The sequence below is a fragment of the Carassius auratus genome, chromosome 5 (assembly GCF_003368295.1).
Source record: "Carassius auratus strain Wakin chromosome 5, ASM336829v1, whole genome shotgun sequence".
Taxonomy (NCBI): Eukaryota; Metazoa; Chordata; class Actinopteri; order Cypriniformes; family Cyprinidae; genus Carassius; species Carassius auratus.
In genome coordinates, this window is record NC_039247.1 from 22,889,370 (window position 1) to 22,905,081 (window position 15,712).

At 42.6% G+C, this 15,712-nt stretch overlaps 1 protein-coding gene across 4 annotated transcripts in view; it reads right to left on the reverse strand.

Annotated features, from left to right (window-relative positions):
- Nucleotides 1–596: 596 nt before the first annotated feature.
- Nucleotides 597–15,712, reverse strand: part of LOC113081370 (CAP-Gly domain-containing linker protein 2-like) — a 41,868-nt gene continuing 26,752 nt past the window's right edge. For 3 of the 4 annotated variants that reach the window (XM_026253490.1, XM_026253477.1, XM_026253479.1), the window contains 8 exons: nt 12,539–13,504; nt 12,132–12,189; nt 4,232–4,315; nt 3,933–4,089; nt 2,783–2,942; nt 2,475–2,663; nt 2,302–2,364; nt 597–2,224 (listed from right to left, as the gene is read on the reverse strand). In XM_026253490.1, the coding sequence (XP_026109275.1) occupies nt 2,213–2,224; nt 2,302–2,364; nt 2,475–2,663; nt 2,783–2,942; nt 3,933–4,089; nt 4,232–4,315; nt 12,132–12,189; nt 12,539–13,504 (1,689 nt within the window). In that variant the 3' untranslated portion in view covers nt 597–2,212. Of the gene's footprint in view, nt 2,225–2,301; nt 2,365–2,474; nt 2,664–2,782; nt 2,943–3,932; nt 4,090–4,231; nt 4,316–12,131; nt 12,190–12,538; nt 13,505–14,784; nt 14,836–15,712 lie in introns of all 4 variants that reach the window. The other variant, XM_026253486.1, reaches the window with a different exon arrangement.

Sequence of the window (15,712 nt, forward strand, 5' to 3'; positions counted from 1 at the left end):
TTGAGTATGCTTAAGAAAATACTTTTTGTCAGGTTTAGTTTAATGTGGATAATTGTTTCCAATAGTATTTTTCCCCCATTTTTATCCAGCCGACTATCCTACAGTAGCTACCATTACAAGAACTATAACTATTGGTACTATATTTAGAGGGATAGTTCATGCAAAGATTAAAATTCTTTCATCATTTACAACCTGATATTTTGAAAAAGGTGGGTAGCCAAACAGTTTCTGGTCCCCTTTGACTTCCGTAGTATATACAGTCAAAGATGAATATATATATATATATATATATATATATATATATATATTCTTCAAAATATAGAATTTTTGGGTGAACTATTACAAGGCAGTACATGAAGGATTGGGGGGTAATGGTAATCAGCCACTGAAAATCCCATATTTACTGATCACTAATCTGATTACTAATGCATTTCAATATGACAGTAAACTTTTCAAATAAAATGTTAAAAATCATAAAACTTTCAGGTCCAAATTGCACCATTTTTTGAAATGGCAAATACATTCTTGTGCATATAGTGGTGAACTGAAAAGTGCTTATGTACGCACTTGTTACAAATAATACACACTACAAAGTGTCTCTTTGTTAATATTTAATCACTGATTCTTGGGAATCATTACAGCAAGTGGTGAGTTTCCCAAAGGATAAAGGCATTTTTATGGAATCCAGCTGCAATCTAAAGAAATTTCAACTGCAAAACTTGGGGCCAGCCCTATCATTTTCCCTAGTCCTTTTTTAAAAGAAATGTTTTCTTGGTTCTAATGGCAATCACATCAGTATAATGTTGCTTAATGAACAAACATGACCTAATTGCACAGTATTTCATCCACATGGTTTTTTCAAAGGAGAGTAAATTCCGGAATACCATTGAGCAGACACTGATTTATGGGATTGCAGTTATGTTTTGTACTGCATCTGTTTTAAGATCAGATTTGTTACTAGAGAGATCTGGATGGACAGAGAAATCGGATCATAGTACAAATGCTAAACAGTCTTTTTTGATCTCCCAAGGGGGGGTACTACAGGTGATCCTTTCTTTTTATCAAAATAAACTGACTAGCATATGACCAAAAACATTTAATATGCTATTTATTTATTTTACTTTTTTTACTTTATTAAATCAAATGTGGGCATGTTAATTAACATGCTATTCACACGTTTCTAAAGAAAATCTAAATCTAACAATATCATAGCGGTAAAACATTTGCCATATGATCAAAATGTCATTTCAATGAAAAATAATTCATAGAGTCTCAAAACTGTTCGATTCATATCACTTGTGCGTGTAATACCTCCTCTCAAGCCCATCAAGAAAAGATTCTCCAATTCTCACCTCCAACTGATTCAAAAGAATGAAATCACTCAGCAAATGATTCAAAACAAGTATCAAAAGCTGTGGATTCAATGTTCATTTGAACTGAACTACAGGTTGGAAGTTGCCATTGTATGCTAATATTTTATAATAGTACCAAAGTATGCACTAATATGGACTGGAACTGCAATACTGGTTTTTGAAGCTTCACGGTGCATCTTAACTTGCAAATTCTGTTGACCATGGTTCCTGAATACTGTATAATTCATACTTTAAAATTCATGTCTCAAAAAAAATCAAAGAAAAAGAAATCAACACAGATATGAGCAGGTGTAGAATAACGGAGCCTGTCTGTTTTATTCACTTGTTTGCTACAGTATCTAGTGACCAGTGACCAGCCCAAGACCTTCACAGCTTTTGCTGGGAGTCTTTGAACATACCATTTTTAAAAAGCATAAATGGCTAATAAATTAAACCGTATAAATCGAGGCCCAAATGTTTTCTAAACTGCAAACGGTCACAGCCGACTGAGAGTATAACAGGGTACTGGTTTATCCGAGCATTCGAGTATCCTGACCAACATTCTCGCGTCTGTTAAGTCAGACATCAGTGTCCATCTCGGAGGTAGTCTACCGGGTCGGTGCGTCAGTTTGTCCGTGCTGTACCACTGACCTTCAAAACCACTTCTGTTATGTCTTTTTATAGCATGTCAGATCATCTTAGATACTCTCCGATTTGTGGTTTCTGTTTGTGCCTCTAAAAAAGTCAGGTTTTGGTGTTAACTGTAAACAGATGTCCAGTGAAGCATTAGTCCAAACGTCTAGGCATCAAATTGGCTTCATCTTTTCCAATGCACCTCCTGGGAACCGTTTTAGCCCTCATCAGTGTTCTTCCTAGACAGAGAAACGGAGTTTAGGATGATATAGAAATATCAGGATTCTGAACTCTTTCTGAACAAAGATCTTTTAACCTCTCGTGTGAACGAAGTGTCTTCTTGATGGATTCCATTTGCAGAATTTGCACTAGCATGAGCCTGTGAGCACAAAGAAAGAGGAAAAGACAGAACCTTTGAATATGTGTTACACCGTTAGACTGGGTTGGTATACAAAACAGTGTCCACTGGAGAAATTGTCTGCTGTTGACCTGGTTCTTGTCCGGACGGGTGCGCATGGCCTGCACTAGCTGGTCCACATGTTGGTTGTGTTCTAGAGCGTTCCTCAGGGCATCTTCTGTGCTCAGCAGCCTTTGACGCAGACGGGTCACCTCTGTGTCTGAAGCAGACGGGTCCATCATCGAGTATCGACGGTGGTCTGGAGAGGACCTCTCCCGACCCTGAAATAAGGATAGAAATAGGGAAAGTTCTCTCAAATGCAGTTTAAACGTGTCAACAATGGCATGAATTGTTTGTTATAAAACAGAAGCAACAGCAAGTTTCTGCTCATGTATCTCACCAGCAGCAAAAGTTTCTCTCGGAGGGTTTTGATGTCATCCTGTAGTTTCTGCTCCTTCATCCTCCACTCGGCGCGGTGGACTTCACGGCTAATTTCCCAATCCACTCCTGCTGAGTGACGCGGAGATTCCAGCAATAACACCCGAAGTTCATTCAGACTCCTGATACGCATTCACACACACACACAGAAAATGACAAATTTATTGCATAAAACTAAATAATAATATGAAAAAAAAAAATTCTAAACAGAATTTTTGGGCGACATTCTTCGGTACTGTAGCGCCTGTTTGAACCAGTCAAATTTTAAAAAGTACATAATCAAATGTGCTTCTGTACATCGTTCTCAATGCAAAGTCGTTTAAAACGGATAGTCCACCCAAAAACAGAAATCTTGTCATCATTTACTCACACTCATATCTTTCCAAAGCTGTACCCATAAATTTAAATCTTGTCATTTACCCACCCTCAAGTCTTTCCAAAGATGTATGAGTTTCTTTCCTCCGTGGAACACAAAAGAGGAATTTTGAAGAATATTGATAACCGAATGGTTCTGATTCCAGCTGACATCCATAATATTTTTTGGTACTAATATGGAAGTGAAAATGAAGTGAACCAAAAATTTTTGATTACCAACATTATTCAAAATATCTTCTTTTGTGTTCCACAGAGTTAAGAAACTCATACAGCTTTGGAAAGACTTGAGGGGGAGTAAATGACAAGTTTTTCATTTTCGGGTGGACTGTTCCTTTAAGAGCCCAAACCCCTGACAGGATATTCACTGGCAGCATGTGGCATTGACTGAAAAGGCTAAATGAAGTTTTGGCCACAGTTTCAATCAGTGTAATTGTCTTCATTAACTGAAATAGCTCTGGACTGGATTACAATCATCTTTATCCTTGTGTACTGAGCAGCAATACGATCCAGATGATGGTTTCTCATGACAGAGTCTGGGATCCTAATTTCAAATACACACTATATTGTATAGTGTAGAAGTTAGATGATCTAAGAATTTCTAGAAATGTGCTTCAAAAATTGAGACAATAATTTCCATGTGGCTCAGACGGTTATCATCATCTCAAATGGTTAAAAGCTCACTCACACCTGTAATAAATCACAAAGTGTCCTCTCCTTCTCCATGTTATGCTCTTTACCTCTCTTTCTTCAGAAGCTCCTGGCTAATAACCACCAGCTGGCCTGATGCATCATGGGATTTCTTGGTCATGGACTCCAGCTCTGCCTCCAAGCGTGTCTTTTCCATAACGAGTCCATCTGCCGTCTTCTCTCCCAAACGAACCTTTTCCTCCAAGGCTACACATGCGTTTATTGTAGGGAGAACAAAATATCACTAGCATCATACTATGTTATGAGATATATATATAAAGCTCTTAGATGTTTTACAAAAAACATAACAAGAATGGCATAAATGTTGCACCTTAAATGTGATACTTACCAGTTATTTGGGTCTTCAGGGAATCTACTTGGGTTGTTAGAGTGGATACTTCTTTTTCCCTTTTTGTGAGTTTCTCCAGGGTTTCTAATAGAACGTTTGAAGTTATAAACACAGGGATAGAGAACAACTTTCTCAATTTGAAATGTCTGAAAACTACTGAGTAATTACTTTTAAAATTTTGATTAAAAAAAGAATACCAGAATGATCTAGCATACCACTGTCAACTAATTTACATACACTACAGTGCAAAAGTCTGGATCATTAAAATTAAATATATATACTGTATATACCGTATTTTCCGGACTATAAGTCACACTTTTTTTCATAGTTTGGCTTAGTTATAATCAGGTGCGACTTATCAAAATGAATTTGACATGAACCAAGAGGGCGCTGTATGCTGCTCAGTGCTCCTGTAGTCTACACTGAAGACATAGAGCGCCCTCTCGCGGCTGGAGACGGTAATGTTTTCTCTTGGTTCTTGGTTCTAAATAAATGCAACTTATAGTCCAGTGTGACTTATATATATTTTGCCTCATCATGACTTATTTTTGGGCTGATGCGACTTATAGTCTGAAAAATACGCTATTTATTTATTCAGCAACAATACATTGAAGCAGTCAAAAGTGACAGTAAAGACATTTTAATATTATTAAAGATTTTTTTTTTCAAGTAAATTAGGTTCTTTTGGACATCAAAGAATCCTGAAAAAACAACAGATCACGGTCTCCCAAAAATATGAATCTGCATTTAACTGAACTGTTTTCAACTGTGACGATAATAGAAAATGTTTCTGATGATTTCTGAAAGATCATGTGACACTGAAGACTGGAGTAATGGCTGCTGAAGACTCAGCTTCGTCACCACAGGAATAAATGTAATTATCTATGAAGATTCGGGAGGAGCGCGTCAGATACTTAGCCTAATCATCACAGGTGGACCACAATCAAGTAATCAATCCCACAGTATAAATATCGCTGACTTACCTCTATCCATTGACGGTTTATCAGCATGCTGGTTCGCCTCGTCAGTCACCTTATCACAGACCCAATTTTCGTACCAACGAAGAGTGCTACACAGGGGATTTATAAGACCTGCTGCTTTTGCCGGACCCGAGATCATTTCTACCCAGCCAAACACGGCCGTTGAGCAGCATTAAGCGTCATCGCGACAGCTGCTATCCTCGCCAAGCCACACATCGTGGCCAATAGACCGTGCAACTCCGAGCTTGCCTGCTCGATACACGATCGCGCCGCCCGAGACCGAGCTCTCGTCGAGCGCTGGATTGCAGCAGAAAGAATCCAACCACGGCTCAGTGTTTCACCACGGCGTTCCGGCCGAGTGGCAGTTTGAGGCCGCTTCCTCTAGCGGCGCGCAGACTAATACATTTCCAGGCGAAGACGCTAAAAAACAGGTTCTTCTTTTTCTTCATTGGATTTTTACGGCAGTTTGCATTCAAAGTGTTGCATCTAAAAGCAGTTTTGCGGCTAAAGTTTTGTTCCGTCTTCTTCTAGTAGTGTTTTATGGAGGTTTTGGCAAACCAACGTAAAGGTGCATTACCGCCACCCGCTGATCCGGGGTGTGGATTCCGCATAAATTTGGACTACAGATACACCGTTCCGTCGGATGATGATGCCACTTTTTAACCACGAAGCCAAAGGCATTAGGTTAGATTATTGTAATGCCTCGTTCTCAGGCCTTCCAGCTAAATCGTTGAGCAAGCTTCAGTATACAAATTCTGCCGCACGCTTGTACTTCTCCTCGCGAACACATTACACCGGTTCTTTCACAATTACACGGGCTTCCCGTAAACATGAGAATTGATTTTAAAATTCTTATCTTAACATACTAGGCACTTCATGGGACTGCACCTGAGTATTTTTGTGAACTCATCAGTCCTGATATTCCATCACGCTCTCTTCGCTCTACTAACTCTTCACTTCACCAGCCATAATGTGAGCTAAAGACCATGGGGGAAAGAGCCTTTTCATATAAAGCCCCTACGCTATGGTATGTACTTCTTCTGCATGCACCTATGTTGGGCGATTTTTGTTGATTTAGTCACATTTATTCAAGACTGTCTGTCTTTAATGAATTATTGTATTGCTTTTGGCGTTTGTTCCTACAAATAAAATGCATTATTATTATTATTATTATTATTGTTACATTCGCCTTACCGCGCACGTTTAAACCTCCCCGAAATGATACAGACATAAGTTCAAAAAAAAAAAAAAAAAAAAAAGTCTCTGGATAAAAGCGCCTGCTAAATGCTTAATTTAATTTAAAAAATTTTCATTTGCATGCAAGTCTTCTGGTAGGACCAAATCATTTAGGGACCTATTTTACCATTCACTGGCGTGATCACTCAAAATTAATCTAAAACGCATCTGCCCTCGTGTTTTGATGCAGGATAGCAAGCATGAGTAAAATTACCATCGCCTTTTAAGGACCGTAATACGGAAAACCGGAAAGTAAGTCTCTTTAGAAACCACTTGGAAGCAAATAGCACATAACTGCCGTTAACCCATTTGCTGCAAGCATCGCCAACGGCCCCAGTCTATGTTTCGTTTTCACAGCACGTTAAACATCACTCTCTTACTTGATCTGGATAAGCCGCGCATCAATTGAAGTCCAAAGACTTTGGCTTTTATATCTGACCAATATTTCGATAAAACATAATTCCAGTGATTAATTTTCCATCATGTCAGGAAAACTATTCCTATTCCTGAACGGTAAACGTCAAAGTGTTAGCTCGTGGACAAATGTTGATCATGGATCTAGTCAGAAAGAATCATGAACAGAAACATCTTTATTTTGGGTATATAATTTCTGCCTCCATGCCAAAAATGGGGGGTATCTTGTAAGGGGTTAACGTTACTGCTATAATCATGTCTTTCGGTACAACGCCTTACAAGACTAAACATGCTCAATCGTTTCCAAAAGCCTCTGTTTCCACAGTCCATAATACAACGTGAAAACAGCGTTCCAAACGTATCCACTCGGGAGTCCGTCTAAAGAGCCCGGAGGCCAAATGAGAGGAAAGATGCTTTTCCAACAGGAACATAATAAGGTGGACAAGGCCTGAGGAATCGTCAAATCAGGCAACAAATTGCTAAGCTGGTAACACAGTAGGCTACCCATCCATTTTTAGCTTGCCCCATCAAATATTACTAACACTTTTTACTCTTCCCACAGCCAACATCTACAGCAGCCGAAGCAAGTAGCCTTTCATGTACCTCCTCACTGCCGCAGCAGTGTCTGCTCCCGCAGGGGCCTTTCCTGTACCTCCCCACCGCCGCTGCAGTGTCTGCTCCTGCAGGAGCCTTTCTTGTACCTCCCCACCGCCGCTGGAGTGTCTGCTCCCGCAGGAGCCTTTCCTGTATCTCCCCACCGCCGCTGCAGTGTCTGCTCCCGTAGGAGCCTTTCCCGTATCTCCCCACTGCCGCTGCAGTGTCTGCTCCCGCAGGAGCCTTTTCCGTATCTCCCCACTGCCGCAGCAGTGTCTGCTCCCGCAGGAGCCTTTCCCGTATCTCCCCACTGCCGCAGCAGTGTCTGCTCCCGCAGGAGCCTTTTCCGTATCTCCCCACTGCCGCAGCAGTGTCTGCTCCCGCAGGAGCCTTTCCCGTTCTCCCCACTGCCGCAGCAGTGTCTGCTCCCGCAGGAGCCCTTCCTATACCTCCTCACTGCTGTGCAGTGTCTGCTCCCGCAGGAGCCTTCCTACACCTTCTCCCTGGTGTGCAGTGTCTGCTCCCGCAGGAGCCTTCCTACACCTCCTCACTGCCGCGCAGTGTCTGCTCCCGCAGGAGCCTTTCCTGTACCTCCACACTGCCGTAGCAGTGTCTGCTCCCGCAGGAGCCTTTCCCGTTCTCCCCACTGCTGTTGCAGCGTCTGCTCCCGCAGGAGCCTTTCCTACACTTAAATATATATATATAATAAAAAAAAAAAAAAAAAAAAAATACCACACATCACCTCCGCCTAAAGGCATGCCATGCATCTGAGGTTGCGGTGATAGCATCATGTATCGACAATAGCCAAGACGATATTAGGCCCATTCTCCAACCAACGTTTTTTATAATAATCATTAGGCGGCCTACCTTAATTCGGCCTACCTTAATTAATCAAACCGCTCCGTTATCCCATCTCAGCACTGCATTTCCCGCTCGCCCGTGCCCTCAAAGGACGATGTGAGCCCGTAGGTTTAAAAAAAAAAAAAAAAAAAAAAAAAAAAAAAAAAAAAAAAAAAATCATTGGACAAGCGAGATGATCGTAGTGCCGACTACATGACCTAGCAGTATTTAAATATAGTATTTATACTTAATACCAGTGTATCAGTACTTCCGAAAGTATATATATTTTTTTTTTTGATTATGGGCGATTCCATAGGCTCTTTTCGTGCACCTGCATGGTCAAAATGGTAAATAGTAAGCTCAGACAGTATAAAGAATCTTTCTCTTACTCCACCCATGCACGATTACATCGTCGATATGTACCATCGATCTCACGTGCTGACAATGACCACATCGCCGATACATGGCACCCATTTGGGGTACACTGGCACAGGAAATCCTAATTTATTTTTGCACACTTAATTTCGGATACTATGACTGCACCAAGATTTTTCGGACTCATTATCGGAAGCAGCTCATTGGATGTGCTAAACAATTATCCAAGTAAGCCTCACAGCGTCTACCCTCGTAGACAAATAAATCATCCTTAGTATCGAACTCCCTGCCAGGCGCTGCAAGAGGGCTCCCGGTTGAACCAACCTTTGCCTTCTCCATTCAACTATTATAAATCATCCTTAGTATCAAACTCCCTGCCAGGCGCTGCAAGAGGGCTCCCGGTTGAACCAACCTTTGCCTTCTCCATTCAACTATCAGCAAAGCTTACTCGTTTGACAACGCAAATATTCAAATCCTGCCAGATGCTTTCCCACTTAATCAATCTTGGACTTTCCATCCAACCACCAGCGAAGCTTACCCGATTAAAAAAGCCAAAAAAAAAAAAAAAAAAGCGACATTTACCTATCGAACACCAATGAGTACATTGCAGCCCAAATAAATTTTCCCTTCGATGGCAAGATGTACCCATTCAATACCGCAAGTCTTCGCAGATAAAACAATCTCAATTTTCCCTCCGATGGCTGGAGAGACTACCCATCTGGTGTCGCAAATTTTAATAAATATAATAAATGAAAATACAAATAAATATAGAAAATAAATAAATAAATAATAAATAAAAAGACACCGGATGCTGGCCATAGCCTCCCGACCAGATAACCTTACCTTTTTTCAATCCTATGGCCGGCAAGGCTTCTCTCTTCGATGCCAAGAGCTTGAGCTCCCATCGGATGCTGACGAGAGCCTCCCGGCCAGACAACCTCACCTTTTCCATTCTGCGGCCAACAAGGCTTACCCGTTCGTTGCCTGGAGCTCACACTCCCTTCGGACGTAGGTGAAAGCCCCCGGCTACCTGCTTTTCCATTTCTGTCTTTCGTACGGAGAAGTTTACCCGCCCAACGCATGGAGTCAAGGCTCCCATTGAACGTAGGCGAGAGCTTCCCGGCTAGACAACCTTACCTTTTCCGTCCTTTGGCCAGCGAGGCTTAACCATTCTATCCGGGAGCTAAGCTCCTGTCGGACGAAGGTAAGAGCCTCCCGGCCGGACAACCTTTTCCGTCCTTCAGCCAGAGAGGTTTACCCGTTCGATTCCTGGAGCTAAGCTCCTATCGGACGTCGGTCCGAGCCTCCTGGCTAGACAACCTGACCTTTTCCACCCTTGGCCAGCGAGGCTTACCCGTCCGATGTGAGTGCTCCCATCGGACGCCGGCGACAGCCTCCTGGCCAGCCAACCACGACCCTACTGTGTGTTTCAGGTTACTAACCTACAAGCAAGCTGCTTAAATGCTGCAAGTACCTAACACACAACAAACTCTCCTTCCTTCCTATGGTCACCAAGGCTAAACCGTCTCTTGCCAGGAGTAGCAAACTCCCTTAAACGCCGAAGACAGCCTAACGACCACGCAAACTTACCTTTTCCAACCTACGGCCTGCGAGGCTCACCCAGTTTGTCCCCGCCGGACGCTGGCAAGAGCCTCCTGGCCACCTATCGTTACCTTTTCTGTCCGCCATCCGGAGAGGCTTACCCGTTCGATGCGCGTGCTCCCTTCGGACGCCGGCGAGAGCCTCCCGGTTAGACAACCTTACCTTTTCCTTTTCTATGGTCAGCGAGGCTTACCCGTTCGATGTGTGTGCTCCCTTCGGACGCTGGCGAGAGCCTCCTGGTCAGACTTGCTTTACGTTTCCACCCTACGGTCGGCGAGGCTTACCCGTTCGATGTGTGTGCTCCCTTCGAACGTCGGCAACAGTCTCTCGGCCACACAACTTACCTTTCCATTTGACGGTAGGCGAGGCTTAACCGTCCGACGCCACGAGTCTCGTCCTCTCGCCAAATCCTGCAAAAAAAAAAAAAAAAAAAAAAAAAAAGCTACCCTCAGCTACTCTCACATCTTTTAACCCCGTCTGGCGAGGCTTACCCGTTCGATGTTCTGAGTTTGAGGCCCCATCGGATGCTGCGAGAGTCCTCCCAGTCGGGTTTTCCTTTCCAACCCTCCCCGTCCGCCGAGGCTTACCCGTCTGTCGCGTGCGCTCCCTTCAGACGTCTGGCGAGAGTCTCCCGGACGGGCCTATGCTTGCCAGCCGCAAGTGAATCTCATCCAGCCGATGCCGTGAGTCGGGATCTCCCTTCGGATGTTGCCAGAGTCCTCCTTGTCGGCTGGCCCAAAAGCTTTTTATCTGCCTAACCGAGAGGACCCAGACGTCCGTCATCCTGAGTCTCAATCTCCTGTCGGAGGCTTCATGGGCCCTCTCGGTCAGCGTTAGGCCCTTCACCCACTGAATAGCAGGGGCTATCAGCCAGTAGGGCCCGTACGCCGACACCGTGACCTATTCCGGTCGAGGCAACTCGGGTCCTCCCGGTCGGGCACCACAACCACGCCGCTCCTCCTCATCGGCCGGCAGGGCTCACCGATCCAACGCCAAAAAAAACTCCAGTTGAGCATCGGCCCGAGCCCTACCGACCGGGCGCCAACAACCACGTAGTTCACTAGCTGCAGCTGGTAGGGCCTACTCTCTCAACGCCCAAGTCGCTCCCTCCGGAGTACGTAGGCCCTTCCAGCCTGCCAACGAGATAACTTCTCAGAAACCAAATCAGCCCCCGCCAGTACTCTGCTTTTTGGGGGGCATTCTTTAAACTGGCGGCTGTCCTCCTGTACATTTGCCTTTTTGGGGGGTACTCTAGCTTCGGGCAATTCCCGAGCTCGGAGCCCTTCCCCGGACAGCACGCCAAATACGCATACCATACCTCAGCTAATTATATGTAAGCGTGAACTAGTGAAATGTAATTATCTATGAAGATTCGGGAGGAGCGCGTCAGATACTTAGCCTAATCATCACAGGTGGACCACAATCAAGTAATCAATCCCACAGTATAAATATCGCTGACTTACCTCTATCCATTGACGGTTTATCAGCATCCCTCCTCCACCCCATCTCCTCACTTCAAGTTCACTTTACAATATACGGGGAAGGGGGGGTACTCTAGCTTCGGGCAATTCCCGAGCTCGGAGCCCTTCCCCGGACAGCACGCCAAATACGCATACCATACCTCAGCTAATTATATGTAAGCGTGAACTAGTGAAATGACATTTTAAATTACACTGAGACAGAAAACAGTCATTTTGACTTTGTAATAATATTTCACAATATTACTGTCTTACTGTACTTTTTTGGTCAAATAAATTCAGCCTTGATGGGCATAAGAGGCAGGTTTCAAAAACAAAAAAAAATCTGAACAGTTACAGAAGTAAACATTCGTTTTTCGTCGTCAGTATTTGTACACATACCTTCCATATTCTGCTTTAGTTTAATCTTCTCTTCCGAGTTTTCATTGTTTTCGATCATCTGGATGGGCAGAAAACATTATATTTAGGTGAACTTAAAAAAAACAACAACACGTTTCCTGGATTTTTTATGAACCCCAGTCAACAATCCTAAAGGTTTAAGAATTTGTGTTCACATTTGGAGCTAATACCATATGATTTCAATGGGGTCACATATTGATAATCTAAGTATCAAATTAAATCCTTTTAGGATTTCAGTTAATCCAGTAGGATCCTTTAGAAGTGGTTCCAGATATATACAAACAAATTGTAATTTTAGCCCTGTATGCACTGGAGTAAAAGAAAATCAGCACATTTTCAAAGAGCAGAATCATTGAAATAAATAGGGTTTTGTCGCAGAGGTCACTGACGTTAACATCCTGGGTGGTGTGGTCCGCCTCTACAGCTTGGAGTCGGTTCTCATTGACTCTCAGCTTCTCCTGCAGAGAGAGGATCTCTGCTCGGCTCTGAGCTTCAGCCTTCTGCAGGGCCTCATAATCTACCATCTTCTTCTCAGCCAGCTCTAGCTGCTCTTTGAGAAGATGGGTGGCCCTTTCCTGCTCTTCACGGGACTTATCCAACTCGCTGATCCTCAGCTCTGCCTTCTGAAGCTTCGCCGAGATCTCTTTGAGCTCCAGAGACTCCTGGTTGCTCTTGGCTTCCAGCTGGATCTTCCAGTTCTCCTCACTCTCCTCTTGCTGGTCCCGCAGTTCCTGAAGTCTGGCACGTAGATCTTCACGCTCTTTGGCCATCACGGCAACATCAATCTCATGTTTGGCCTTCAGGTTCTCTAATTCCAATTGCTGTTCCATCTTTAAGCTCTCCAGAGCTGCTCTCATCTCAGGTGTGGTTCCTTCACCCTCTGCTCCACTGGTCTCACTGGCTCCACGATCTCCTGATAGCGAGGCTTTTAGTTCCACTAGAGCCCGTTGATGGTCTCCGACCAAAGCGTCAAGTTTGGCTTTCCAGCTGTCCATCATCTCCATGTTTTCACGAGTGGCTTGCTGAAGTCTTTGCTTCAGGTCGGAGATCTCTTGGCTCTGACGTTCTGTGGTGGCTTTAAGACGTTCGACTTCTTTCTGGCTGCTGCTCAAAGATGCTTCGTACCTCTCGCGCAGCTGGCTGCTCTCTTCACGGCGTTCACGACCTGCAGAAAGAAGCTGTTCTCGCAAAACCAGAGTCTCTGAGCTTATGCCTGGTCCGCTGTCTCCAGCGTCTGCGCCCGGACCGGAGGAGCCTCTCTGAAGCCGAGCCTGGAGCTCCTCGACCTCAGCCTTGTGCAATGCCAATTCCTCTTCTAGCTGCATAACACGACTCTTCTCCTCAACTGTAGTTTGCTAGAGGACAGAAAAAGGTTTAGAAGGATCTTTTATATGCCAAAAACCTCCAATCACTCAGCTCAGGGGCAACTCTCAAAGGATTTAGTCATTTGACTTCTATGTTAGGATTTAATTAGAGATTCAAAATAAAGCACATTTTGAGGGTGTTTGTCATTGTATCAAATGGAAAAAGCTCATTAAATGACAAAAGTGATGAAAACAACAATACAAACGACTAAACTAGGGATGCACTATAAACACTGGGAACCTTAACGATTACGTCCAATGTTGAGTAAATCTGTAGGGGTCCTAAAACAATTGAGAAATTACCATTTTAGGACCATACAAATTTTACGTGACATTATTTTCATGACACTTAAATAAAATTCAACAATACACAATTTTCATGTAAAAAAAAAGAAAGTAATTATGTAAATAATCCTGTCCAGTAATAATTTATTGTTCAATTTAAATTATCAAGATTCAAATATTTTTGCATTATAGTAATATTTTTGAATTACAGAATACTACTGAGAACTGTGAATATATATATATAACTTTACAATCTGAATCATTAATAAAAGTATATCAGTTTTTCATTATTCTAAAAAGATTTTTAAAATTACAGTACACTAGTAAACTTAAATAAAATAAAATAAAAATATATCACACTGTTTAAAAATATATATCTATACTGAATATTGTGCATCCCCCAAATAAACATTTTAATGTTGTTGATACTGTAATCAGTATGAAATATCTTGGAGAGTTGCCCACTAGAACTAGCAACTGAAGGGCAATTCAGGCATGAGAGGCAAACAAAGCCTTCGCTTGCCCTGCAAAAATTTCAGTTAATGTCCATTTCTTCAAAAATGTCTCTTGCATGTGCAAAAAAAAAAAAGCAGATATAGTGCAACCTATGAAACTACACCAGCATTCCTGTTGAATTCAAGCCCAAGCAAGTCTGTCCATCTAGAAGCAGCCAGGCAAATATGAGATGGAACAGCACACAGCAAGTCCAATGGAACGCATTCAAATTACATTTAAAGAAAAAAAAGATTCAGAACACAGAACAACCAAATATTTATATTAGTCATTCTGGAGTCATCTGAAAATGTGATAGTTCAAAGAAAAATACCATTAGAGGTAATCAGAGGTCTGATAATACTATAAGAGTTCATAGATGCAGTCTCAAACCACAAGAGAGAAGTGGGAAAAGCACAGATCTACATAAAATATCTATATTTAATATAGAAGAGCCCTCTGAAAACCACAGTGTGTTACTCCCTTTTTATCACCTTGACACTCTCGCCCAGCCTCATGGGTGTTGGCTGGAGCCTGCCTCTGACCTGTTGATAAATGTGAAGTCCTGTTGATTAGAGTGCCTCAACTGTGCTGCCTTCATTCACAATGACAGCCAAAACTACACTTTTACATTAACTCAAGTAAATGTGAGGCCCTGTTTATGTCTGGTATTAAGATGTGTTTTGATCGATCGGATCACAAGCAGACAAGGTAGACACATTCCCGCTTACACCTGATCTCTTAATCAGTCTCTCTTGTTTACTTTCTACCCTTTTCCTGATGGGGGGGGGATTGGGGGGGGGGGTCTAGGGACGGCTGTAAGTATGGGCTTATTCCTGTTCTTGTGATCTAATATTGCAAAATAAGCTTGCACATATATTATGTTAGGTAATTTTTTTTTTGCCTGAATGCACTGTAAGTCGCTTAGAATAAAAGCGTCTGCTAAATGCATACATTTATTTAAATTAATATACAGTATAGAGAGAGAGAGAGTGAGACGTTATTTCCGGGTCCAACACATTTCGTGCACTTCAGTCATTGACATAACCGAGTCTTTGAAGCATTTCCTACATTACTTCTTTTATTCTTTTATTCTTTTTTTTCAGTCATTTAATTTAAATGTGTATTTCAAATTTTTCCTGCCCTTTTTAATTAATTAATTAATAAATTAATAAAAACAAAAATACAGAAAACGAGTCATAAAGTGTACAATAAAGCACAATCAAATCCTTATATATAATCACATTGCGCTTGAATCAAGTTAAAGGTGTAATCTGCCGATTGTCCTGCAGGTGACCGCATAAATCTGTCTTCTTACGATGCACTTAGGGCTTAACGATTACTCCAGAGCACGATCTACGATGATTTTCAAGTGCTACTTAAAGGTACAGGTTGTAGGACCTGCCACTAGAGGGCGCACTA